The sequence below is a fragment of the Motacilla alba genome, chromosome Z (assembly GCF_015832195.1).
Source record: "Motacilla alba alba isolate MOTALB_02 chromosome Z, Motacilla_alba_V1.0_pri, whole genome shotgun sequence".
Taxonomy (NCBI): domain Eukaryota; kingdom Metazoa; phylum Chordata; class Aves; order Passeriformes; family Motacillidae; genus Motacilla; species Motacilla alba.
In genome coordinates, this window is record NC_052046.1 from 16,955,284 (window position 1) to 16,982,731 (window position 27,448).

A 27,448-nucleotide genomic window follows, 5' to 3' on the forward strand; every position below is an offset into this window, starting at 1 on the left:
TTAGGTAGAAAAGCTTATTCACAAACCCTGCCCTGCTTCCAGAAATACCCAAGTTCTAGAAAACTAAATTTTCTCAAAAGCTTGTAAGTCTCTTCTGTTTCCATAGTTCAATGTCTTATTGGAAAATTTTATTTTCATACAGAATAGGCACTTATCTATTCAATCAACAACAATTTTACACGTTCCTCTACTTTCCTCCTGACAACTCTATTTTCTTTATTTTTTGCTTCATACTGGTCTAATAACAATAAAAAGGTCCTTGATTTCCCTGCCACTGCATTGAAGGTTTGGATGAGATGGTTTTTGTAGATCCTTTCCAATGGAAACAATCCATTCCATTCCATTCCATTCCGTTCCAACTTCCACTCACCATTGCCAGATAATATGCGTCCTTGGTACTGTGTCATGGTTCACTATATCTAATATGTATACAGCTGTAAGTACTATTTTAACACAGGGTCCAGAAGAATGCTGTGGTATTTATCTCAGCTGAAAGATGGAGGTAGTTTTCACCTCACTTACCTCACGCAAGTGCAGTGCAGAACTACTTTGTGTAGGTCCCTTCCAACCCAGAATATTCTGTGATTCTGTATTCTGTGATTCCATGATCTATTCTCCCCAGATTCCCTACATAATTTACAGAGAATGATAAGTTATTTGAGAGAATTCCTCTCACCCTCTAAAGAACATCAAGAGTGGGTCAGATGATGTTGTGAATAACCTGGGTTTACAATTGTAGAGGTTTAGAAGAAAAGCAAATGACTCTACAGCCATATGAGCACTTTAAATAAGAATTGTGTAATTAGAGGGGACAGTGGAGGGCTGGAGTCCAACCTTCCCCTCCAGGTAAGGCTGCATGAGGACAACAACAGCTTCATGGCTTACAACACAGCCCTGTGTCTTCTTGGTGCTAGCACACACTAACTGGCCACACCATTAAGCTCTCTTAGTCCAGACTGGTGGTGTTTGCAGCATATCTCCTTTTGATGTGGTAAGCCCTGCTCAGAGTCCTTGTGCTGCAAGTGCTTCCCCTTCTCACCTTGGCAGCTTTTTATCTTTTTTGGGGGGCTAGCACTGTTCATTGTCTAGGTGTAATTTACCAGTGAACTCAAGGCCACAGAGGCACCCAGCACACAGTGGGTATGCAAATTGTCACCGAGCTCTGCAATGAATGCTCTGAGGGCTCAGCCACTGTTACAAGGAAGGGCAGGTACATTCTGCCTTTGAAGACGCAGGGTGCAAACACAGGTCAGCCTTAGGTAGGCCTATACGCTGCCCTAGATTCCTAAACAAGATACCAGTGTTGCAATTAAAACATATATTTTTTACTTGAGAGATCAGTTACACAGATGGGTTTTTAATTATGCGAATGCCCATGGATGAATTGTGCACATCTCCTACCTGCTGTTTTGTTTGCAAACAGAGAGCAGCATCCCTTAGTATGAAAATCTGATTTATTTGAAGATAAATTTAGTCTGGGAAAGTGTAAATACTTGAGTTATCATCTTGCTGGCCCAGGAAGTCTAAAGTTTTGTCTAACATCACCTTGGAGACAGCTTGGTCTCATTGAGACATTGCTCAAACCCAATACATAAAAGGGAAAGGGGAATCCAGTGACAGAATCACAAGTCCCTAGAAATATCTCTAGGAGATCTCTTTGACTTGAGTGTTCAAATGGCATTTCCAAACAGTTTTGATCTATGTTTTAGCTAAGAAAATGTAACACAATGGTAGTAAAGTCTAAGTCCTGAAGTCCTTTCAGCTGTGATGTTGTCCTCTGATGGCATCCTTGGCAAATGAGAGCTGAGTCACAGCAATCAGGAGACTGACAAGAAATGAGAGTAATTTTGTGCAGACAGCCTCTCCATTTATCCCAGGGGTAGCTACAGAATCCCATGAATCTCATTTGCATCTCATACAGGGAAATTTCCAAGTGTTTTAAAAGCTGAATGATGAAATAGAGTTTACAGTATTACTTATATTCCTTAATTTAAATACATCAGTCAGAAAGCTGATCTCATGTGAGAACTGACCTCACAGCCAGTGAGGTCTACCACAGAGAGTGCATTTTTAAAACATAAAGCCCTGCTATCTTTCCTCTTGAAAAATATTTATTCTTTCTTTTCCTAAGCTATGTTTTTCTCTTGCATTTTTCACATATTTGTGCCAATATAATTTTACAACAATTTTTGGCTCAGAATACAATATATTAAACTCTTCCTCTCCACACAAAACAAACAAATAAAAGAGAAACAGAAAAGCCTTTATCTGTTGTCTTTTTTTTTCATCAGAATAAATAGTTATCCATTGTTATGATAACAAAAAATCACTCTTTAATGTTACCAACAAGATTCTGGAGCAAATGAAGAATAATATAGATGTCACCTGATAGCTCTTAGTTAAAAAAATACCAACAATATAATATGTTTTCATAACAATTTTACTTATAGATTTTACTCATAATATTTAATGTGCCATAAGTAATGATTTTACTGAGAGAATCTCATTTTAAAGTGCAAAGTTATAACTTGCACAAAGTTATAACTTGCAGTTATAGTGGATAATGGCAGGATACTAAGATGTATGTTTTTTCATTATTTTTTATCTGAATTTTACATAAAATTTACCAAGCTACAATTTAAAACAAATATTCATCAAGCCTGCAATGTTCCCAAAGCACTTTGATGCTGCTTTAAGGAAAAAAAACCCAACACAGTAATTCTTACCAATGTCCAGGTTGCATCATTTGTCAACTCTTTATTTGATTCCACCTGGTTTCTTGCACTGCACTTTTAACTCCTCTGATTCCATCCAGTAAAATCATATTTAATTAAGAGATTTAGATCAGCAAGAGCTAAGCAACAGTTTTTCAGACAATGGTGAAATTTTCAGGTGATTTACTCTAAGCACAATCCCAGTAAAGTTTACAGAGGTAGAGAAATTATTTCTTTTCTTAACAAGAAGTGAACAGGGCACATGGCTCTTTCACTTGGAACCAGGGTTCTTTGACATTATGATTTGAGCAAGTAGCCACTCCACCAGCAGGCTGGTGCATCATGGTAGTGTTGGCTGTGAGTCTGAAGAAAATTGCCAAGAAAAGCCTTAGTGGCCATGAATTTATTCTGGTAAAAGAGTCTCCTGTCAGTGGAGTTTCTTCCACTCTGAACTGGTCTAGGCAGTGCCAACAAAAGTACTCTCTTGCTCATGTGAAGAAACATTGCCAGTATTGCTAGATCTGAAAGTCTTTTGCGTGCAGGCAGCCCAACAGTGTGGGTGCACCATGCACTGCTGGTGCTGCATAGCTGCCAAGATGATGAGTGAGCCCCACTTGTCCCCCAGTGCCTGCTTTGTCTAAAGAAATGGATTCAGATTGGCAGCAAGAGGAGCAGACTTCAGAAGGACTTGCCAGCCAGCTGCCAGGCTGCTCCCATGGATCCTCGATCCCCTAATCCGTATATGCAAGAGTGTTAGTGGTTACGCTCATGTTGGCCCTCAGAGGCGGCATCTCCAGGTGAGGAAGGACCATCACTGTTTGTATTGCCAGGTCTTGAGGGCAACCTCCACACTGCCCAAATGGCTCTACCCAGAGCATTTTCAGGAGGGCTGTGAATGAGAGGCCTGGAAAAGGCTTGGGAACGTAGCACTCAACAAGCAGTATGACTGAGACAGGGAAGACACAGCCTGGCAGAGGACCAAAGCACTAGAAGAGAAGTCACACCTTGGGGAATGAAAGAAAACAAGGAAACCAAGGTGGAGAGAAGTAATGAGGCAGAATAGGGCACAATCTGGTAGGCAAGACAAGCCACAGCTTTGCAGTAGGTATTGCTGGGTGTAGGTTTATGGTTTTCTCTTTCCTTTTGATTTATGTTTTCTTACTTTTATTTCTCCCTAGAAGATTGAGTGTCTGTGTGAATTCAATGGCAAGGACCCTTCTCCCAAACTCAGAAATACTGTACGGTATTTGAAATTTAAAATTCCAACTTGTAAGGCACAGAGAAAGTTCTCTTCTGAAAATGATGCCTCAAATAGAAAAAGTAATAAATAAAATTCTCAAACTTAAAGAGAGATTTCCTATCCCACTGGTAATGAGTGTCTGAGTTTAAACAAGATTTCTGGCTCTTTTAGAAACATAGTTTATTAGTAATATTTATTAGTAATAGACTATTTCTCAAATATAACTTTTATTAGTAATAGACTATTTCTCAAATACAACTTTTGACTGAATCATTTCTTTCAAGCAAGAAGACAGCACCCTGTGGCTGATGAAAACATTTGCAAGTACTAAGTGTACATATCAGAAAGAAAAATATTTACCTTTCATGAAGGCATGATGGCAAGGAAAAATTCTGAAGACATTTTAAGCTGCTGCTTGGAAACTTGGCACTATGGTCAAGGGATTCATTCTTGCAAGCTTTACACCTTATGTATGAAATCACACTTGCCCTTCTCTAAGCACATATTGGGGACGCACTTCAGTAACGGAGCATTCATCCTCATGGGGACGATCTTAAGGCATAAGCTTAGATGGAAGAGTGACAAAGTATTTTCAATACCACAAGGATTAGCAGGAGACCTGAGCCTGTTTCCACTTGTCCTCATCTTGTGGGTAACCCTGGCTATATTACATTGGTACACTGAGTCTCATTTTCTTCATTTTTAAACAGGAAGGGGAAATGTGCTTTAGAGATAAGGATGTGATCATTATAAAAGCAATAAATATGGCTATTTTTTTAAATCACAAGTATAGGACATAGTCATTACACTACAGTGCTAAAAGCTTCACAGCTCTCAACATTGGCTCAATATTTCTTCAATTTTTTTCTGTTTTCTTTCTTACATGTTTCAGATCATGGAAAGAAACTTACCCTTCCAAGAAGAACTGGACAGAAATAGTATAAAGAAGTAAACATTGTAAGTAATAATTAAAGAAAACTATTTAAGCCTGTTGTGTGGGAAAGAATGTTTTAGAATGAGAAATTTTGTCTTACAGAGTTGGAGGAGAATGAAACATGGTTTATTTGAGAAATAACTTTTAACTGCAGCCTGGAAAAATATCTGTGGTGATAAAAATACATAGAAGTACTTTTTATAATAAGATTTTTTTAAAAATGCAGTCAGGAAGAAACCAATTAGCATAGTAGTGAAGCTGAATATGCTTTAGCCTAGGAAGACTCAAGAAGAGAATGCTAAATAGGAGCTCAAAGAGCTACTTTAATAGAGACAGCAGTGTTATATAGCGTGTCATAGAATCACAGAATGGTTTTGTTTGAAGGCAGCCTAAGGGTCATGTCTTTCAAAGCCCCATGCAGCCTGGACTGGGACACTTCCAGGGGTGCAGCATCCACAGCTTCTCTGGGTGACTCACATATTTTCGACATATGAAGTTATGCCACTTGTCTGATCCTCCTTCTGTGTAACTTAAGCCTTAGAGTCATAGAGGAAATAACAGGGATATTGAACTTATGTTGTGAGTTACAGGGGTGATACATCGCTGTAACCACTGTACCACTGTTAACCATGCCAGCATTTGAAGTCGAGGTGTTTGCACATGTGCGTACATAGCTGTCTGGCTCTAGATGTGTGTGGTTTTCTCAAAGCAGTGTGGGGCTGCACAGTCCCACATGGTACTGGAACTTCTTTGTACTTTACTCTGTGTTAGTTCACAGGAAGACATGGTCTTTGTCCCAGAGCATTTTAATGTCAAGCTAGAAACAATGGCATGAAACAAAAGGAGGGAAGCAGAGAGGGAAAGGGACAATGAGGTCTCAAAGTTACGTGAGTCAACTCCACATACAATGGAATTGACCTGAATCCTCTGAAAGGCTCCTGGGGTAAATAGTTTTGCTGTCCTGGTATGTGTCCGGGCAGCTGGTGCTTTTACACAGCTTTGATGGTCTGTCTATTCAGTTTCATTCTGATGAGAAGGATGTTGTTTCCATTGTAAGAGAAGAGGGCCTGGTTTTGAGGAGGGAAGTAGGACTTCCACATTTACATGCCATTGAAATGAGTTTGGGAAATAAAATAAAACCTAGGACATACAGTGTTTTTGTAGCATGTCTGAGAACTATAACAGGAACTGATATTGGAGTTATCTGTCCTTCTGGACTTCAATGCTTCTACAGTCCCAGCAGGTTCAGAGAGATATTTGGGCAGAGGCTATGGGGAGGATCTTCCTATGATTTAATTTATATTCCTTGAGAAATAAATAAAATTTAATTGCAGATGACAGTTAGTCAGTATAATTTATGTGCAACATCTGTCTTACATACAAACATACTTGTGTAAAAAAAATTAGTTCCCAAAATACCTGGGTGAATAAAAATATTTTCACATGAGTCTCCCTGGAGAAATGGTTGCAAAGATGCACAAGCCTGTTGGAAGCAAACATCTGTCCAGAGACAGAGAAAACATTCATGACTGTTGAACAAACTTGCAGAGCGCTGATGAGTAAATAAATTGTTGCAGTCTAATGCTCAGAGCTTCATTAAAATTGTTCGGCTCTAGGACACGGAAAAAGTAAACACATTGCACCATAATCAACCTTTCCCATACCAAATTATAGCAAAGAGAAATAAAGCTAATTGACATTCCAGTTCATATTGAACCATAGGATACCTGAATGTGTGCCTTGCAAACGTTTGGAAAGCACTTAATGAAAGAAGATGATTCAATAGGTAGGTCACTGTTCTGGTACTCTCCACAGGTGGCGAGAGCCCTTGCTTTGCACAGAGTACCAGTGGGGTCCCGGGTGGGAACCTTGGCTTCCTCTTCCCTCTGCTTGCTTCCTTCAGTGCCTATACTGCCTTTTTGCCTGTGAGTGTGGCCATGGGAACACACTAAGGACTGCAGGATACTTGCGAAACAGTGGAGGAAGCAACTCGTAGGGGCAGTAAATTTGTGTAATACACAGGGTTCCCTGCTGTTGTTTGCTGGAGAAAAATATTCCTACCTGCCTAACACAGATTCAGCCACGTTCCTACAGACATTGCATCTGAGCTTTTCAGATAACAAAATCTATAGACAGCTCATCTGCTATTTCTCCATGTGAGAACTGCCAGCTGAATTCTCAATGCTTCTGTCTCCTCTCTTACTAAGGGTGCTATTTATAGCCCCTCTGGCTGCATTCCACCTGAAGGTCAGATTGTTTACAGGGAGTAAGGATATATTGTGTTTTTAAAATAGAGAACGCATATTTTGATTCATTAAAAAGAACACCAACTCTTTTCCCTGCACAAGATAATAGACAGGCCTTACTCCTTACTCACAACAAAGACCTGGCTGCAAATCCAAAGCATTCCAGAGAGTAGAGATGGATGAAAAATTGGGAAAGTTCAGTAAGGGCTTTCACATGCATGCAGGAAAGTAAAGAACATCCAACTAATAAACACAAATAAATATAGATGAATGCAATGGCATTTCTGTCCATTGAATGCTTAACCCTGGTTTTATATTTGTTTTTCTTGCAGTGACTCCTGCTCTGCTACTAAACAGCATATGAAACTTCATACTTTCCTGCACACTTTCATACTTTGCAGGCATGCTATGGCTCCTATTATTTATTTTCCAGTCACAGAATTCTTTACTATTTCCTTCATTGGAAGCAGGATTGCCTCAAAAGTTTTTGGACTCTACCAACCCAAACAGAAAAGAAAAATGGCAGATATTGCATAAATGTAAAATGTTGGTTTAGAGATATTCTATATTGTATTTTTTTCTCCAAGTTTCATGTGTAAAACAGAAGTACTTCATGTCCTGGTGAAACAAACGAGTCCCTGAACATGATATATTATGGTTCTCACCTTTCTTCACTGCTTTTTAGTTCTTCATCTTTTCCTTGTCTAAATATAACGAGGAGGAAAATGTCACAAAGGTAAGAACTGGTCTCTCCATTCAAATGCTTAAAAACATAAATAAAGAAATGAGCCATTCTAGTGCTTTTATAGACCAGTCCTTTGCAGCATAAAAGCACATGGAACAGGCAGAAATTTACACATGGACCCAGGTAATTCACATCACAGAGCAAAGAGAGCTATTTTTGGCAATTAGGAAATCAGGTGTCCTGAGAAAGAAATCTTATCCAGCGTACGGCAAAAGAGGACAGTGTATGGCCAGTGAGCTGATTATAGGCTCAGGCTTAATTGGAAAAATAAGGTCTTCAGCCTCTCCTCTCCTGCTAATTCTAGCCACTGCCATGTCACATGTAGTTGCAGTAGTACCACCTGCCCCTGAAATGCAACCCTTCACCTGATCTTTAAATCTGATCTCCTCCTTCCATTACTGAGACTACTGCAAAGTTAAGAGCCTTAGGAACAGGGGAAAAAATTTTTAAAATAATTGTTTAAATTGAAGTGATTGGAAAGGGCTGTTTCATACCTATCACCCTGTGAAGGCCTCCAGGGAATTGGGGTTGGAGCACAGGGTAGGTAGGTCTGACTGAGGTCTGCCCAGGCACATGGCAATGGTGGCAACTCCCTCCAGTACATGAAGGGAGCATGAAAGCCGTCCGGTACCTGAAGGAAACCTACAAGAAAGATGGAGACAGGCTTTTTAAAGGACAAAGGTGAGCTGCTTTAAACTGAAACAAGGTAGGTTTAGATTGGATATTAGGAAGAAATTTTTACTGTAACAGTGGTTAGTCATGGGGACAAGTTGATCTGAGAAGCTGTGGATGCCCCATCCCTGGAAGTATTCACGGCCAGGTTGGATGGGCCTCTGAGCAACGTGGTCTAGTGTAAAGTGACCCTGCCCATGGCAGAGGGGTTGGAACTGGGTGGTCTTAAAGATTCCTTTCACGCCAAACAATTCTATGATTCTATATAAACAAAAATGCAAACTTCACAGCTGAATTTGTTAGTGTGCTCTGAATAGGGAGGCTCTCATTTCTCAAGTCAGATAATGAACTCTGTGGGCCCAGGACTTAAGTTTGGGTGGTGCTTCTTAAAAAGTGGCCTGATATAACAGAAAACCATGAGTTTCAAAAAATTCATCTTATTTCAGACTACAAGAAATTGGAAGGTGCAGGTGGCCAAGAAGTTCAAGAAGTGATTAAGCTGGGGTCTGCCCAACAGCTCTGTTCACAGATGAGTCTTTCAGCACAGCACAAATATCTCTCCTGCTGGTTCAGACAAACAGTCTTGTTATTATAGATTTGGTCACTAGAAAGAGCTGCCAGATGCCAAGAAAGTGCTGAGAAAAGGACTGTCTAATCTGATGGCTGTTAGGGAGCTAAAGGTCATTATCAGGAACATATTGGGCCAGAAGAATTTTCAGCCTGAACTAATATGGCTTTTCTCCCTCCTTATGTTGCGTTCTTACTGCAGCACTGGATGACTCTGTCTTATCATGTGTAAGGGTTGAGCTCAGCTACCATGTACTTGCTATGTGAAATCATCAAGTTCCAGGTGTCCCAGTATTTGTGCACTTTAATCAGCTGAGGCTGATCTCACCTTCTTCTACTTTTTATGTGTCCATCCTTAAGATCAATAGAAAAAAGCCACCACACTGTGACCTACTTATTCAAGACCATACAAAGCTACCTCCAGACTTGAACACCCTCAGGACCAGGAAGAGATCTGGACCCAGGTATATTCCTGGTCACTGTATTGTCTTTGTGTGGCCAGGTGGTAGAGTGGGGGGACTATAAGAGTGGCTTCTGTTGGAAGCTGACAGAAGCTTCCCCAGCATCCGACAGAGCCAGTGGGAACAGATTGGACCCACCAATGGCCAAGACTAAGCACATCAGAGAAGATAATAACACCCCATTAACATATTGAAAAATTAACTTATTTTAGAAGGAAAAAAATATTTTGCAGGTGTGATTGCACTCACAGAAGAACAGAATGAAAATATGTAAGAAGAACAGCCCTGTAGATACCAGGGTTGTTCCTCTCACAGAAGGAGTAACAGGAGATGTTCCAGGCTCCAGAGCTGAGGTTCCCCTGCAGTCCACGGTGCTGACACAGTGAGGCAGCTGTGCCCCTGCAGCCCGTGGAGGGCCCTGGGGATGTAGAGATTTACCTGCAGCCCCTGGAGGAGACCCAGGCCAGAGCAGGTGGATGCCTGAGATGAGGCTGTGACCCTTTGGGAGGCCCATGTTGGAGCAGGTTTCCTGGTAGGCAGTGCCAGCCCTCACCCTGGACAGGGGAAGCCAGAGGTTGTTGCTTGACATGGCGACTGCCAAATTTCAGCAGTTTGAAAAGACTTTGTAAAGTAGAGGAGAGAATTAGGGAAAGAGATACTCTGCTGTTCACTGTGATTGGTTTTGTACTTTCTGTCGGACAGTGTCAATATTGCCAGCCCCAAGTTCGCAGCCTCTTTTGGGAGCCAAGTCCCAAGAAATCACGACATCAGTTTCAATGTGCTGAAGGATTTAGTCTGGGCTTTTTATATCATCTCTTAGAATGAGCACATGGCTGCTGATTTCTGAGTCTCTGAGTACACACAGGCAAGGAAGTGCATTCCCCTCTAGAGACGTTTATTGCCGGGTAAACAAAAATTTTCCCCAGAAATCTTTGTATGTTTTTAAACATCAGATGAGGTTCCTAACTAATTCTTTGCAGATAGGTCCTAGGCTGCTAGCAAAACATTCAGTCATGACACAAAATTTGTGGTACATTTTTAACAGGTGTCAACATCCTCTGTTCTGTAGATAAATTACTTGGCCCTACAAGAAGAAGTTACGAGTACTTCAATATGTTAACAAAGGTGGGGGGAAAGACACAAAACTCCTTTATGATACAAGGTTTCACCAGTGCTCATTTATTAAATTGCTTTTTTTTATTAAATACCAGGCTGGGAAGTTAAGGTGAGACTGTGTACTGGTGGCTCCCCAGGTGGAAAGTGCAGGACATACTTGCCTACAGAACAGGCTTGAGTTTACTTTGTGTGCTGCTCTTTTCTTACACTTATGAAGCCTGTGTATGTTAAAAGCTGAAAACTAGCGATTTAAATTTCCTAAATGCCTTTAGAAAACCAAGAACTCAGCCACTGCCAAGAGAAACATGACTTCCTGAAACTGGACAGCATTGCTTGGGTTTCCTTTGAAGAAAAAAAAAAAAAAAAAAGTAGGAAAAAAAAGGAGAGCGAGCCAAATGCCTGAAATATGTAAGACAGAGTGATACAGAGTTAAGGGGAAGCTACATAGGAAGCACAGCAAAGCCCAAAATAAAGAGCAGGAATGGAAAACTAAAAATAACAAACAGGAAAGTGTGACACAGCTGCAAGGGCTCTGGTGCATTCTCCCCCAGCATTGTACCTTTTTTTTCAGGAACATACTAATAGTGTGTTTGGATTTCAATGGCATTCCAAACCATTATTTGTTCTTCAAAAATAGATGTTTCTGCTGTGAGAAAAAAAGATATTTTCAAGTAATGTTCATAGCATTTCAGTTGGTCCAGTTTATCAAAAAACGCTTTAGTTAGGATCAGTGTTTGCAGAGCAGAAAAAGTGCATCTATATATAACTTTTTGAAAAATTAGTCTGTCTCCTTAGAATAGTGAAGATAAATTCATGCAAAATCAACTGTTGCCCTTAATTTCAATTGAGTATTTACTTAATAGCTTTCAAAAGTAGGAAGGGAGCAAGAACATGAATCTGAGGTGCAACCACTTTGGAAGCATAGTGAATGGAAGAGGATCAGGGAGGATTAGGAGCACCATGTACTAATAAAGTTAAGGAAATCTCTGTCTTTTTCTTCATCCAAACATAAGTTTGTTTGTTTATCCAGAGCATTTTGTGGGACCAGGAAGGCAGCTCACGGGATGTGGCGCTGCCTGGATTGTGGCTGGATCCCCACTGGCGCCTGCAGGAAAGCCAGTCTCTCCAGGCATGGGTGCCACACGCCCACGCAACCATGACTGAGGTACTCAGCACATGCACAGGGGTCACTGGCAGCTGCTGCCAATGAGAGGGCAGGGAATACTTTAGCATTTGGGTGTCCTACTGTTTTAACACCTATTTGATTGCTAAACTCACCGTCCTGAAATCATTAAGCCAAGTAGTTGAGTTGTGCATGGTCTCTGGCCACCCAGAAGAGAGATGGTGCCACTTTTGGAAGAGAAAAAAAGCCTGAACACACCAGTTTGTCAGACACAGTTTCCTTGGACAGTGACAAACCCTTGTGAATACCACATTAAGATGGGCCTAAGTGAAAATCATGATGTGTGTGAATTTATCTGTCCGATTTGTGAAAATCCTATTTTTGGCAGACACAACAAGAACAGGAAATATTTACCAATTTTGCAGGTGTCAGGAAATATTTTCAAAGTGCTGCTGTGACCTGACAGTCCATTTGAATAGATAGCAAGCATGTACATATATTTTAATTTAAAATATATACTTTGATGTGTTTGCTCCAATATCTGTGTCCTAGCAGGTTAGAGTGGCAAATTCATATTGTTAATCACACTGTAGTGATTAGGCAGTGATAAATTTCGCAATACAAGTGTCAATGCTTTGTATAATGAAATCATACATTAGAGTATGTTAAAGATATTTCTCACAGCTGAAGTTGATATAGCTGTTTTTCATTAAAAGTTTATCTACACTGGAAATATATTTCTTACATATTACATGTGGGTGAAATACATCTGAATATATTTTAGGCTTCTCTATTCCATGTATTTCAGACACTGCTCTAAAACATTTGACTTTATATTGTTTGAACTGTAATGGTGTCTGCAACACCCTATAATACAGACTGTAATACAAACTGAATCAAAGCACAGTTGTTATCAGTGTCATCACATGTTAGATAAAAAATGAGAGTTGTTGCATATATTTTGTAGCTTACAGTTCAGCAACTGAGAAAGTAACAGCTACCTTCCAGAAATAAGGCCTATTTGCCGAACATGTTCGTACTGTAAGTAATATATGACCCCACTAAAACCAAATTAAATACTAGATGACAGGAGCACATTCTGTGATGAACCATTTCACAGCTTTTACTTCAGGAGTAGTAGTGGATTTGGCAGTGTCAGGTTAACAGTTGGATTCAAACAATCTTAGAAGTCTTTTCCAACCTAACAATTCTACTATTCTATGGCTCTATGATCATTTCCATTATTTCTTATCCTGGTGTAGTCCTATTGTCATGTTAGCAACAGATAAACATTTCAATGGATAAAGGATAAAATAAAAGGACTAAATACTGTAATTTCATCCTGAAATCTATTCTGTGTGCAATGAACTATCACTGAAGCAGCTAAAGAGATACAAAAGCATTTTATAAATTTGATGAAAAAGAGTAAAAATCATCCAAAAATATTTTCAAGGCATTCCTCTCCATCTCCTCCTTTCTCCTGACTTGCCAGTTGTGGATTCACAGGTTATTCCTATATGAAAAGTTAAAGAGTATCATGGAGTTGCAGGCTCTGCTCCAGACCTAAATAGTCCCTGGCATGATAATGGCCAGGCCAATAAAAAAAGACAGCTTCCAAATCCTTCCTGTACTGGGATTGGCCAAAGAGTGGCTGTTCCAAGTAGGCAGCTAGCATCCAGCTACTTTGTTTTGAAGATGAAGGTGGTTGAAATAGTGTGGACACAAATCTTTCTGTATGTGGGACAGCACTCCTTTTCTGCAACCATGGACAGTCCCAGAAATTTGCTGAAATAGATGCAGATGTTGTGAAACTGTTTCTGTGGATTTGAGACCAAAAGCATACCTAACCTGCATGTGCCATGGCTGTACCACCACCAGCAGGCTTACTCTGTCTTGATTGATAGACACAATAGACAGTGATGCTTTCAGTTGTTGCTTTTTAGGTTTTTTTATTGAACAATAATAATATTACACTCTTTAAAACCAACTGACTTATTAGATTTACATTCAAGAACTCGTAATGTCATTTATGACACTGTTGCAAAATATTAATAATGTATGCAGTATTTACTACATTCTTTAAATATTTCTCATCAGTCTGCTGGAAGACCATGGGTTTGATCCTGCTCTCACTGAAATCAAGAAAAAAAATTACTTTTGATATCAGTAGATTAGAATCAATTCACTTGCTAGTAAATAGCCCAAGAAAACATTATTCCCTCTCAGACCCTAACATTCAATACTGATTAAAATGTGGTATTATGCTAGTTTGAGATTTATGTTTGTATGTCTTCAATTATCATGGCAAGAGAACCTGCACTTTCATTGTGACATTTGGATGTCTACTGCTGTCATCATCCTCTTATTCCAGATCAGCATGATTCATGCCTGCTTTCCCAGGTGAAAGCATCCTGCTTTCACAGATGTTGACTTTGAATGTCTTTAAAGGCCTCAGAGTTTCTGTTGTTCATAGTTTTAAAAGCATGCTTTTAGATCCTGAACTAACGCTGGCTGCTGTACTCTGCGTTCTTTCTTTCACTGCAGTCACTATCAAAGCTCAGGCTGATTTCAAAGGAAACATTAAAATCAAGCCACATTCCCAATCAGAGTGCTTTGTGTTACAAGGCTGTTCCTAAACTCATGGCATCCAGGTTCACTCTGACATAGCAACATCAATTTTCATTGCCGGTGGATCTGGTTGTTTTCAGGCATATTAGCAAGCCCTTCTCAGTGATGATTTTTAACTTATACAAATATTAGCCAGCTTAGACTGAATGAGGGGCTGCCTGTTCCTGCAACACTCTGATATGTATAAGTTTTTCTCCTGGCTGAAATGGGACTACCTGCCATGCAATTGAGAAATAAAGGACTGGATACCAAAATACTGTAGTCTGTGGCAGCACTAACACTTGCTGAGGGTTCAAGACTTCCCTGGTTCAAATAAACTCCCTGTGAGTCACATCTTGCCATAGCCAGAAGAAGGAAGACAGAAAGCATGAAGGTCCCTTTGCTGGCCTCTCACCACTCTTCCAGAAAAAATTCAGATATCGCCTTAATGACACCAAGTAGCTGGTTTATAGAAACATATATATTTAAATAATGATAAGCAGCTTCTTTTGTTTCAGATCCCCTTCTACAAATTGGTAGAATTTACCAATCTGCTGTTTTTCTGTACAAAATTTAATTTTAGAAATTCAACTAAATACAATATATGTCTGCAGTGTCTTGCCTAAGTTATTCACAATGTATAAACTGAAGTGCTGGATGTTTCTCTCTGAAGAAAGGCATATTTGTCTCTGAGGAATTGTCACCAAACTTCCAAAAAACTAGAAAATTGTTAACAACTTCTGTCAGTTTATTTAATTCATACTGTTGTGCTTTTGTTGTTATTATTGTTACTGAACAGGGGTGTTCCTTCCATCTGAGGTGTTGTTTATATGTGTTTCTTTCACAATGGTTCCACATCAATAGTATCACTCACCCAAACTGTCCCCTTCATTCAGTGAGAGCTTTTCCAGCATCAGGTTGGCAAGAGTCAGCCTCTGGCACTATTTAAATGATCGTGTTGGATTTTCAGTATTACTATACATTCAAAAAGCCACAATGCAAATGTGGCTGTTCAAATACTTATCAAAACAAATATCAAAAGTCATATACACTGTACAGTCTATTTTTAAGTAAACATTTTTCTCATTAAAAATGGGTCACATTTGAGCTTCAGAGATTATATATTCATACATTATAGATCTACTTTGTTCTTAAAGTGTGTTGCATATTCAATAATCTGTGAGAAATGCATTCACTTGAAAGTCTTACAAGTGCAAGTAAATATCAGCGAGGATTTAGCCATTTCATTACTGGAGAGCGAATAACTTTCTCTTTAACAAATTCCTCTTTTACAGAATTTCCATCCCCTGATGCCATGTCATTGTCTGAAAAAAACACAAAAATAAAGGTGGATTTCATGAACATGAGAGCTTTAAAATATTATCCTGCAGCAATGTCCCTGGCATTATGAATACTTTGCAAAATCCTTTGGAAAATCCTATGTTTGCAGAAACTCAGTAAATTACCTCCAATTACCTAGCTGCAAAATTTCTACCAAATTAGGGCATAAGTCATATCTGTTTTCTAATAGTTTTAAGCATAAGGCTGGTGAGTTGACTTCAGTTTCCAGTTCTGACTGTAACACTCACTCCTGTGTGACACAGGACCAAGCAACACATCCTCAATAACTACAGCAGTAAATTAAGCTCCCCTGCAGCTATTCTCTGGCTGAGGCCAGCTGGCATGGAATAGCCTGGTGTGTGCCACTAAACTCTCTTACCCTCCAAAAATAGGTAAAAGATACTCAGTTTGTCAGCTGGAAACAGTCCTTGGCTGAGTCTGATTCCTAAGCTGTGACTGAAGTTGTTTGGCACAGCTAGCTGGCCAGGAACACAGTGTGCAGTCCATTGCCCTCCTGTTTGACCGGGAAAGGAGTGAAGTTGCAATGTACAGGACCTCTGACACCTTTAAGTTTGCTAGGCATATGTAGACATAGTCGTCTTTATAAAACGTATGGGTCAGAAACTTGCCTGTTTAAAACACAGAAGCATTTACAGCTGTTTTGATTCACTCGTGATCACTTAGATGCTATAATTACTTCTGAAGACCCCTTTCAAATGAAACCCTGTGTGACCACCCCATGGAGTATTACTCGTAGTGTCCCTGATCTGCTAACAGTGACAGACCTCTGAGGACAGAAGTAACTGGGAAACTTTTGTGAGGGTGAAAAACACTGTTTGCTTCCATGCAGTGGATATGTCATCCTGGCTGGGATTAAGTCAAGCAGTTAAACATTGAGGCAGCAGAAAAATTGGGACCAAAGGCAAGTGGGGAAGAGAAAAGGGGAGGAGGAACTGATGCAAATAAGCTATCTGAGAAGGTTTGGAATATAGGCTAGATACAGGAAAAAGCAAGCACACTCATTATTTTGGCACTCTCAGTAATAAATAGAAGAAGGAAAGGCCAAAGAGCACAACCATGTAGAAAAACACAAAAATATCAGGGCCAATTGATCTTGTAAGAGGGGTTTTTTTTAGATTATTTTAAATATGATATAAGCTGCAGAAGTTTGCTTTAATCTAACTTTCTCTAAGCAGAGAAAGGGAGAAAGATAAATCTTGTATTAAGACAGCAATATTAAGATTAAGCTCTATACAGCTTAATATAACAGAAGAAAATAAAAAATTGCGCACAAATTGCAATTAGACAAGAAATTATATCTGAAGACCTTTAGGTGATAAAATATAAAATATCCCAATAGACCTAGAATTAAATCTCTGGGGTTTTGGGGGGTTCTTTTCTTCTACACATTTGTATTTATTTTGGTTTGTGTTCCTTTTAGAGTAAACATCATTCAGTCAAATGTACTTCAGTATCACAGGTGCGAAAAAAGGTATTAATCCCACCTCTACAAACTTCAGTGATCTTTCCTTCGTGTATCAAAAACACTCCAGGTTGTCAAACTCCCTTTTTTTACAATTTTTATTTTAATTCTGGACAGATCTATTACAAGCTTCAGACATAAATGTAAAGGAAATAAATTATTCCAGTGGTACTGTGACAAATGACTACAATAAAACATTTAATAAAACTGTTCACTCACAGCTGAAAACATATAAAGCTCTGGCCTCATGGGTAGAAAGAAATGCTGTTTTTACTATGCATTAGCTAACACTAGTAAATGCAATGTAGCGAAATCCTGAACTGACATGCAAACCCTAGCACAGCCTCCTGCTGCACAGGTGATGTGCTGCTAGTACATGCAACAGTTGCGAAGTATTTCAAAATGTTTTCAGCATGTGTTGCCACTCGCCTAATTCCTTGCCAGGTGTTAAGGAATAAGGAAAATAAACCTACCTTGTGTTGTTAATGGTTTGCACAGCTCCACCAAAGTACCCACCACTCACACACAGAGTGGTAGAAGATCATGTGCAAGGTGTTTTCTGCTAAAATCAACTGTCCCACAAAGTCTTACCTGTGTGTGAAGATATTTTTCGCCGATTTGGAGGCTTTGAAGCAGGCAGTTGAAAAAACGGGAATTTCAGACACTTCCCTGTTACTCTGTCACAGATGCCAGAGGGACAGTTGCAGGTTTTCCTGCATTCCATTCCATAGCTACCATAGGGACACTCTGGAAAAAAAAAATAGCAAAGCAGTTCTCAGTGATCTAACTCAGCTGCTGTCTTAATAAATAGCTGGTCAGCTTGAAAGTGGAAAACCTTTGAGCGGAGGTCAGCTAGACCTTAGCTATAGGATTTCAGCATGCTGACTGCTTTTTTACAGTATTTTCTAGTATTAACAAATCTTGACACACTTTACACACATAATTTCATTTCTTGTAACTTATTTACAATGTGCTACTGGTAATCCTTCTCTGAAACACTCCTAGATTTAAGTGCACTCTTACATTAAATTGCCTTACTTAAAGACAGTATGAATATGTGAATGAATATGAATACAAATTATAGAAGATTCAGTTAAAGGACTAGCACTGAATTTAGAAAAGAAGATGACTCCAGAAGTTCCCTGAACTCACTATGTGGTTCATTATGATATTATCTGACTTTCATGACCATTGATATTTAGAGCTGCAATCTGATGCTGGTGCAGAGCTGCTGTGGCCTGGGCCAGCAGTCTGGGAGGAGGATGCAGCCTGACCCTGAGGAGCTATCCAGCAAACTCATCATCCACCTGGAGATGCTACTGGGACCTGGAGAGTAGCCTCCCACCCACACCTTCTCAGACAGCCAGGTTCTGCCCTCCCATGGCAGACAGACAACTCACCTGCATCTCCAGCCTAAAGAGTGAGTATACCTTAAAGAGGCCTCTGGCACTAAGGCAACTACCTGGCTGTGTTGCATCTGGTCACATAATGCCCCAATTCAAACCTCACATCCCTGAGCAAGCTTGAGGAGGAGCACTACAAAGCAGTTGCTAGGATGGGAACAAATGTTTTCCAAAGAAAATTAAGTCAGGTACAAGAGATTTTCCCTATCCCATAGCTGACACATATCACGTGCTGGGTCATGTAACTTCCCAGAGGGTTTAAACTAGGGACTACAGCCCTTGTCTTCCTCTGCCTTGCAGTTGAATAGGATACCTTCCCAAAACCATTACCAAAGAGGCAGAGACTGGGAAAATCCATGTCTAGTACGTCCTTTCCAAACCCACAAACAGGTGATCATTCCCAGGAGAGGTTTGAGATATCCCGGGAGAAAGGCCTTTATGTTCAGACTGTCCTGGCCAACCCAAGGTACATGGTCACCTTAATGGCCAGGTCTGGAGAGTTTCTGATACACCTCCAAAGGGCAAATGAATGACTATTCAGGGCTGGGCCAAGGAACCATCTAGTCCAGGCCTCCACAATACACTTAGGAAAGGTGGCCAGAATAAGCACAAATAATACCTCTCTCCTCATTTTGTCTCTCCTTTTCAGCTATGAGACTGCCTCATCCAGACATAGTTTCTTTGTGTAAAACACCCCACAATAAAATCACCCTATTCAGTTTGTTCAGTCTCCTCTTGAGTGAATGCAAACTTATAGCTTTGCCATACAGCCTAAGTAGTATGAAAATCAAGCTATTGCACTATGGTTATATAGTTATAGTGTAGCCAGCATTTTACTGTTCTCTGTGTATCAAATGGATTTATAGATTTATTGTTATGAATGAAAAGCCCTGGAAGATCAACCAGTTCCCTGAGATGGACTGCACAGCCAATCACTCCAGCATGGAGAATCTTCCTAGGCTTCAGCACACTCCCCTTCCCAAGAATGACTCTTTGATATGCTGCTAGTCCATATAAAACAAAAACAAAATCCCACCCAAGTAGAGCTGTTCTTGTGTGCATATCCTCCCTGGAAGATTAGCAAAGAGCATGCACTACATGGAGCATCAATCTGCCTGCTACAGGTGCTCAGCCTGGAGAAGTGGGATGCAAAGCTGTGCACAACAGCATAGAAACAAGTCTGAGCCCAAAGCACTTGGCTCTGTATGGAATAATCCTGGCATTGATGCTGCTTTTTAGATTTCTTGAAACTGAGATCTGAGTAAATTTGTCTTTTAGATGGTTTTTGTTTAACAGGATCCTGCTCCTAAATAAATTGCCGATAGCTGCCAGTGGTTTAATGGAAGCAAGGACACCAAAAAATATTTTGCTTTGGGCCATAACGACATTGCTATTGATGATAGTACAATGCACCCTACTAATAATAAAAGTATAAAAAAATTGTTCTGGAATATATGCTGCCCATTTTAGAAAGAAGAAATTGAAAAACAGAGAGTTCAGCTCATTTTTCCAGAAGTTCAAAGTAAATTGGCAACAGGAAGCCAGAGAGAATTTAGCCATCCTGCATCTGCCAGTTATTACAAACATGGAAGTTATTGAAATGAGTGAGTGACCTGGTATCATGGCTGCGCATGGATATATAAAATAACAATATCTGGCCCCAGAGAGAGATTGTGCTATCTCAGAGCTGAGATGAAGAAAGAAAAAGAATTCAAACTTACATCTATATTATTTAATGGAACTAAATATATGGGGAATAGAAGCTTTAAACACCAATTTAAATTCAAAGTCAAGATATGGCTTTACTGAAATTAATGAGAGTTTTTCCACTGACTGATTGGGAAAAAACCCAAATGTATTACTTTGCATTTTCTACAGAGCACCCAAGATTCAGCTATGGGGATTCAGGTCTCAAGTCCCATAATATTTCTTTTCTCCTATTCAAAGGGTGCTATTACAAAGAAACTCCTATGAGGAAAGCGAAAAGTACACACTAATTCAAAACAATTGTTAATGGAATTTTAGGCAGTATCATGCACTGTGGTGATTTTTAATAAACTGAATATGAGTCAATTATCTCAGTAAAATATTTTTCTGGTGTTTGCACCAAAGATATAATCTTTATGTGTAAGTTCTACTCATTTGCAATAAAGTACTTTTTTGGGTTTCACACTCAACATGCACATGAGTTTATTTTGAATAAGGTAAATAATTGTGTGTTGTATGTGAATCAGCCAAAGTGATTTTTGCAGCATCAGGTCCTAAGTCATTACTTTAACTGAGTCTATTAATACTCCTGATATTTAACTGCCAAGACATTCCCACTTTTAAGGAAGTTATTCTAAGGCTTATCTGTATCTACTTACTAAAGTGGTACACAAACACAGCAAAACCCACAATCATGCTTTGGAAACTCTTTTTTTAAAATAGTTTATTTTTTAGAAAATTTGCCCTACTTCTTATGAATATAATATCTTGCCACCCTTTAAAGATTCCCCTGTTTAAATAGAATGAAAAATACCTCCTAAATGAAAAATGTGATTATAGCCTCTGACTAAAGAAATCAGCATGCAACATACCTGGAATAAACTGCATGCAGTGCCTGGCTGCTCATCTCACAGTCAGCTTCTGTTCTGTTATTGCCATCCTTCAGGCAGGAGGGTTTCTGTTTGCCTCCCCTGACCACATCCCTAGTATGACTGAACACCTCAAAGGCAGGACCAAATTAAAGAGGACAAAGTCTTCAGGCACTCAGGCTGGGCTGCTTTCTCCACTCCCCAGACCCCAGTGTGAGCACTTGGTCCCTGGGCAGGCAGCCGGTAGTGCCAGTGCCATCACCCCCAGCCATGTGCAGCTGTGACAGGGACCCTGTGACAAGGTTGGACTTGCAGGATTAAAGTCTTTATTATTTATAGAAAGCCACCCAGCAAATTAACAGAAAGAACAGGACTAGTGCCTGGGTGTCTCAAGCTCCAACCAAAAATCTCATCTCCAAGCAAACCCTGTCGGTATTTCCTCACATAACCCCAGGTATAAACAATATCATCACATTAATAAACCTGCCCCAGTACATGTAATGCCTTCTAATGACAGCAGGTATTTTTTCCCTTTCTCCTTGGCTAAGGGATGAGCTGTAAAAATCCCATTTTACTCCTTTCAAGCAAGAGGCAAATTCTGCATGTATGTTGCTGTCAAATTGCCACAGTGGGTGCATACAAAGTGAACATCATTACCTTTGCAGATACCAAATTCATCACCAAAGTCATCCTCCTCAGTGTAAAACTGGCACTTCAGCCCAGGACCACACTTGACACCATCCATACCCGAGACAGTACGATAGCAAGTCTCCCCCAGAGCAGCTGCACAGACTCTGCAGCAGCCACAGTCATCCAGCACTGTTCGCTTACAGCGCGCGGTGCTTTTGCATGCATTACTGTCACAGGGATCAGGGCAATCTACTGCGTATTTCGCACTCCAAGCAGCTCCAGCAGGCACAGGCATCAGGAGGAGTGTGAGGAACAGGAAGCCCTTCATGTCTTGCAGGGGTAAATGCTCCATCCCAGAGAGCAGGTCTCAGTGCTCAGCCTGCTGGTGCCTCTTGCCGAGGGAAGCAGCGGTACAGAATCCAAAGTGGTAGCTGCACACATCAGCCTACAAGTTTATGAGCTTTATAAAGTGTGTTGCCCACATGTTGCACCGTCGTCAGCTTCCTCAATCCGGCAGCGCTGCTCCTGCCAGCCTCCCTTGTTTCAGTTTATGAAATCCAGGATGAAGGTTGGATTAGCACTCTGCTGCCATCCAGGAATTGAAAAGCCTGAGCTGATGTAATCTGTTATGTTTAGTTGGTTGTTTTGCATGAGGACTAAAAACTCTCTCACATCCGTTTCAAATGCTCAAGGACGTCTGCCAAGAGTAAAAAAAAAAAAGGTAAAAAAACAATCAACCCTGAGGAGGTTGCATACCTTCCTGCAGGACAGGGATTGCTCTGACACTGGGCACACTGCTGACAGGAGAGCTCTGCCTTGCTATCACAGCATGCATGCCGAGAAGAAAATCACGCTGAATCATCTTACTGCTGAAAGAATAATCTTTATTAGAATAAATCTTTGCCATACTCGTTTAGGGGATATGGACGGTTATTTTGGGGAATTAAATGAGATCATATCATTTAATAGCCTAGCTCAGATGTTTTAGTAGTTTTTTCTGCCTGCGTTGAAACAGTACTTTTTAATCAGTATTTAAGTGGAGGTGAATTAAACTTTCCATTCAAAGATTACTGCTAGAACTAAAAACTAGAAAAGTCAGAAAAAAAAAATCACTTTGTGGTATCTTCCACAGGAAGTTCAGGAGAATGAGCAGTGTGCTGCCCCAGCTTCACAACCAAAGGGGAAATCCCCATCCATCATCAGCACTGTCTGCATAGCATTAACATAGATCCAGGGGGCTGATTCTTCTCCCTCTACACCACTTCTATTCTGACAAACTCTATGGGGTGCTCTGATGTTGCTCTTCAATTAAATTGATATAAATAAACAGAAAACAAATCTCAGCTTCCCCTGTCTCCTCCCTTAGACTTTATCCTGCCAGAGCCTTGACAAGAAACAGCAAACAAATGAAGTCCAGTGAAGCTGATGAGCCACTGGAGAGACGAAAAATTCGGCATTAAAAAAAATCTACAGGAAAGGAAAAAAGGAATAAAGCTAGCCATAAATAAACCTCTGAATACCAAAAGTTGTTGCCAGTGAAGTTAGTGGGAACCAAAGCAAACTGAACTATGTATGACCAGCTTGTCATTTGGGAATCCTGTGTCTCAAGTGGGCTAAGGACACTGCCAGTAGGCTGCCAAATAAAACAAAGGACTAGACTAGAAATACAGGAGAGCAGGAAAGCTTTTTTCTTCATGAGCACAAATGTGAATTGATAAACCCAAAACCAAAATGCTTAACTCTTCTGTCTTGTGAAGATGGGAAAAACCAACATACTGTATGCTTCATTTGGGTAAGGTGTTATTATGCTTGGGGAGGGACTGGCCTTGTATGTTTAACACTTGTCAAAAGTCAATGTAAAAAAAAAAAAAAAAGTAAAAAATTAAAGTGTTAGGTTGAGGTCTCATGCAAACCAAGGAAGTACTATTGGTAAGCATGACCTGACAGCAATTAGCTCAATTAGTAGTAAACAGCTTTATCTTCAAAATGCAAAGCAACTATCCTCTAAGAAGTGAAAGGATTACTCCTAAGATGGAAATGAAAATTGCAGCAAAAACCAGAGAAGAACACAAGTTTAAGGTTATAATGAGGAGATCAACTAAAAATGTATGTCCTACCACTGACTCCATGACAACTGAACTAATGCAGAAGTCTGTTTAAAAAAAACAACAACCCAGTTTTTCTTCCTTAGTCCTCAGGTCAGCAGAATACTGTAAACCACTGTCCATGTCTGCTGGCATAGAATTGACAAAAACTGACACTAGTTTATATTTGTAGGTCAGGCTATAACCTGTGAGGCTGAGGAACCAGTGTAAATCCCTCTGGGGAACCCCTCATATGGGAGAGAGATGCTAAATATTCAATCAGAGAACCAGGGAAACACAGCTAAGGTCAGAAACCCTCTCAATACCCGGGCCAGATCTGCTCCTAAGGGTGAAATACTCAAAAAAAGAGCTTTGCACACTTGGTGCATCACAGGTCTGCAGCAGTAAGGAGCAGGAAAGCTCACCCCTTAAGTTAATTCACACCTGCACTTCAAACTCATACCTGCTTGCTCACTCAGAGGAAATAACAGATGATGTGTAGTGTGCAGACCCATCCATACGTACATTTAGCCTGGTATTAACTACCAGCTGGTAAAATCCTATTCTGTAAATATTTATAGGAAATGCTCCTTGTCTGAAACACCAAACAAGATCTGAAAGGGGACATGTCACATTTGGGTTTCTCACAGAAAAATGTCCTAGAGAGATGATAAATAAAAAAATTACACACACATGTGGTGAGGAAAAGAAATCGTAAAAGGAATCAGCACACTCCCCTAGCAACTAGCCAATATTATTTGGAATAAGATGGAAACTGTATCCAATGCTTGGAGCTAGAGGCCAAAGTAAATTATCACAATGGATTAAAAAAATATGTGTAATGGAAGAAAACAATATGAACAGATAAATATCTGGATTATATATGAGTATCATGAAATAAGGATATTATGATCTTCCACACTGTCCATTGATTAAATAGTGAAATAAATCCAGTGTCACTCTCTTTGCTTTTAATGTTTCTCTATTGTTTTACCTGTTGAATCCATTAAGCTTTCCTTTCCAGTAAAAAGTTTAATCTGTAAAACCCTGAACTAAGCTCTTCGATGAAAATTGATGCAACAGGAATTAACAAAGCTTCCCCAGATATCAACAGCAGCAAATTTGCCACTATTATTTAACTTGTGGTATAAATATATTTCAAAGGTGGAAGACATTCTGGATCAGAACAGAGCTATTTTTTTTCCAAATTTACAGCACAAATTGTCTTTTTGCCAGCTTACATCATAATTATATCACCATATATAATGTTTGGCACTCCTGCTAGAAGCAGAAAAGGTTTCAACCCTAGGGTTCCATGCTTTACAGGGAACCAACAATCCAATATCAGTGAGTTGTGTTTCCAGCAGAATACTTCCGAGAACCATTTCTGCATTTCTCTTGTAAATAATCTATTTATCAAGTAAAAACAGCCTGTGGGACTGTCTTGAGGTTACATTTATGTCCTGTGAAATGTATGATCCCACCTGTTAAAAATCTCCATGAAGCAGCAATGTTCATGATACATGATTAGTCTATGCTGGTATATGGGCACAGTCTCCTCACTAGGTTAATAGGCTTTGTTCATTTTAATATTTAGAAAGAGAAATATTCACCTTCAGTCTTCTGAATTTAAGCGTTCTGGCCACTGTTGCTATCCAGTCTTTTGAATGTATAAAGTTGGGATAAGCAGGAAGCACTAATATCTCTTTAAACATAGGAAAATATTTAATGCATAACCCCTGTTGCTCATTTCTAGAAGACAGTCCCTAAACTAAAAATATGTTACCACATATTCCTGAACAATCCAACCTTTTCCTAGGCTTCCTTTTCAAAAAGTCGTAAGCACAATGCTATATGAGATGCAAAAATTCAAAGGGAAACACCGAAAGGAAGCTGAGCTGCAAAGTCCAAAATGAAAAGCCAGAAATAGGAAGTAAGAGATAAGAATCAGGAAAGTGAGATAGCGGCAAGGACTCCCCTTTGTATGATTTCTTTTCTTGTATCTTTTCAATGAATTGCTAATTAGTCTTTGTTTCAGCTGTATCATAGCAACTCCACTCTGGTAAAAATAGGTGCTTTGGGACATTTCCTACTTGCTTGAAGGCAAGAGATGTTTAGATGCTTTCTCCAGGCAGACCAGGTGCTATGCAGAAAACTGGGTAGGCACAAACTGCAGGAGCTACCATAGAAATGACTGGATATGCTGGGTTACCTGCAGAGAGCCTCAGGAATGAGAGCCACAGCTTCTTTGGAGTGCAGCAAAAATATGACCATGTGCCCATATGTCCACATGCAAATATGGGATGTGTTCAGCCTGGGAGCTGCTAGCCAAACCTACTGCATATGATTTATGCTTTCTGAGTTTGCCATTGAAATGGAGCCTGTCAGGTCTGTGCTGCTTACTGAGCCCATGTGGCACAGTCCTGTGCTTCCATGGACTCCAGTCACAGCTGGCTCTGGCTGCAGGACCTCTGCTCTGTGTGGCCTCTTCACAGAACAGGTATTCCCAGTGATTTTACAATCACTGTAATAATCTGCACAGCAGAAATCTCTGGCTTTCTCTCAATTCAGTCACAAATCAAGTGAAATAGTTCTTCTATGCTTGGAGAAGGTGTTCAAGAGGCAAAAAAAACAGTCACAGAGAGGTGTAAAAGTTCTACTACATGGCATGACTACAAGGGTCAATTTTTTTCCATGGCAGGAAAGTCTGGGTTTGTCACACCCAATAAATATGTAGTTGATTTAAATAGGGAAACATGATTTAAAAATACATTGTGACTCTGTTATGCAGAAAACTTTTTTAATGCTTTCAAGACATCTACATTTCCAGACGAAGAAAGGTCTTTCAGTGCCTAAGACCTTCAAGATCTGTACTAGGGAGTTTCAGAAAAGTATGAGAAAGTCACATACCTTTTCTATACATCAGGAAGTCTGCTTCTCTGAATACAATGTCTGGTCACTCACAGCCCAAAACTCTGCCTTCACACAGACACACCTTATCAATACTTTTGTCAGGAGCTGCTTCTTTTGTAACACTTCTTGGTTCTAGAAATCTAAATCACCTCAGATAAGTCGTATGTACAGAAAAACATCTTTTCAGGTCTGATATTCTGTTTCTTTATCAATAAAAGACCCCAAGACATGAATGATGGTTCTTTGCATGTTCTGCTTAGAGGATCAGGTGTCCATATGGTAAACAGCTTTAATGCTGAGATAATGTGGTTATTTCATCCTTCACTGTTTGACATAGTTAACTGATGTAGAAACACACAATCATTTCTCTATTGTCATGCAGTCTCTGCTCTCAGTGCTTCTCTGAACCACTGAATAAAATATATAGAATGTATAGAATATATAGATATAGAATATATATATAGAAATAGTATATATATAGATAGTATAAATAGATATAAATAGTATATATATGAAAATATTCTATATAAATATATAGAATATATAGAATAAAATATATTTTATTTGAAAAAGCATTTTCATCATTTTTTCCA

At 39.7% G+C, this 27,448-nt stretch overlaps 1 protein-coding gene across 2 annotated transcripts in view; it reads right to left on the reverse strand.

Moving 5' to 3' along the window:
• ESM1 (endothelial cell specific molecule 1) overlaps positions 1-27,448 on the reverse strand; it is a 51,333-nt gene that overhangs the window by 10,169 nt on the left and 13,716 nt on the right. The window contains exons 4-6 of one of the 2 annotated variants that reach the window (XM_038124736.1): positions 21,886-22,555; positions 17,841-17,996; positions 13,739-15,750 (exon numbers count right to left, since the gene is read on the reverse strand). In XM_038124736.1, the coding sequence (XP_037980664.1) occupies positions 15,650-15,750; positions 17,841-17,996; positions 21,886-22,210 (582 nt within the window). In that variant the 5' untranslated portion in view covers positions 22,211-22,555 and the 3' untranslated portion in view covers positions 13,739-15,649. Of the gene's footprint in view, positions 1-13,738; positions 15,751-17,840; positions 17,997-21,885; positions 22,556-27,448 lie in introns of those variants that run through there. The other variant, XM_038124737.1, reaches the window with a different exon arrangement.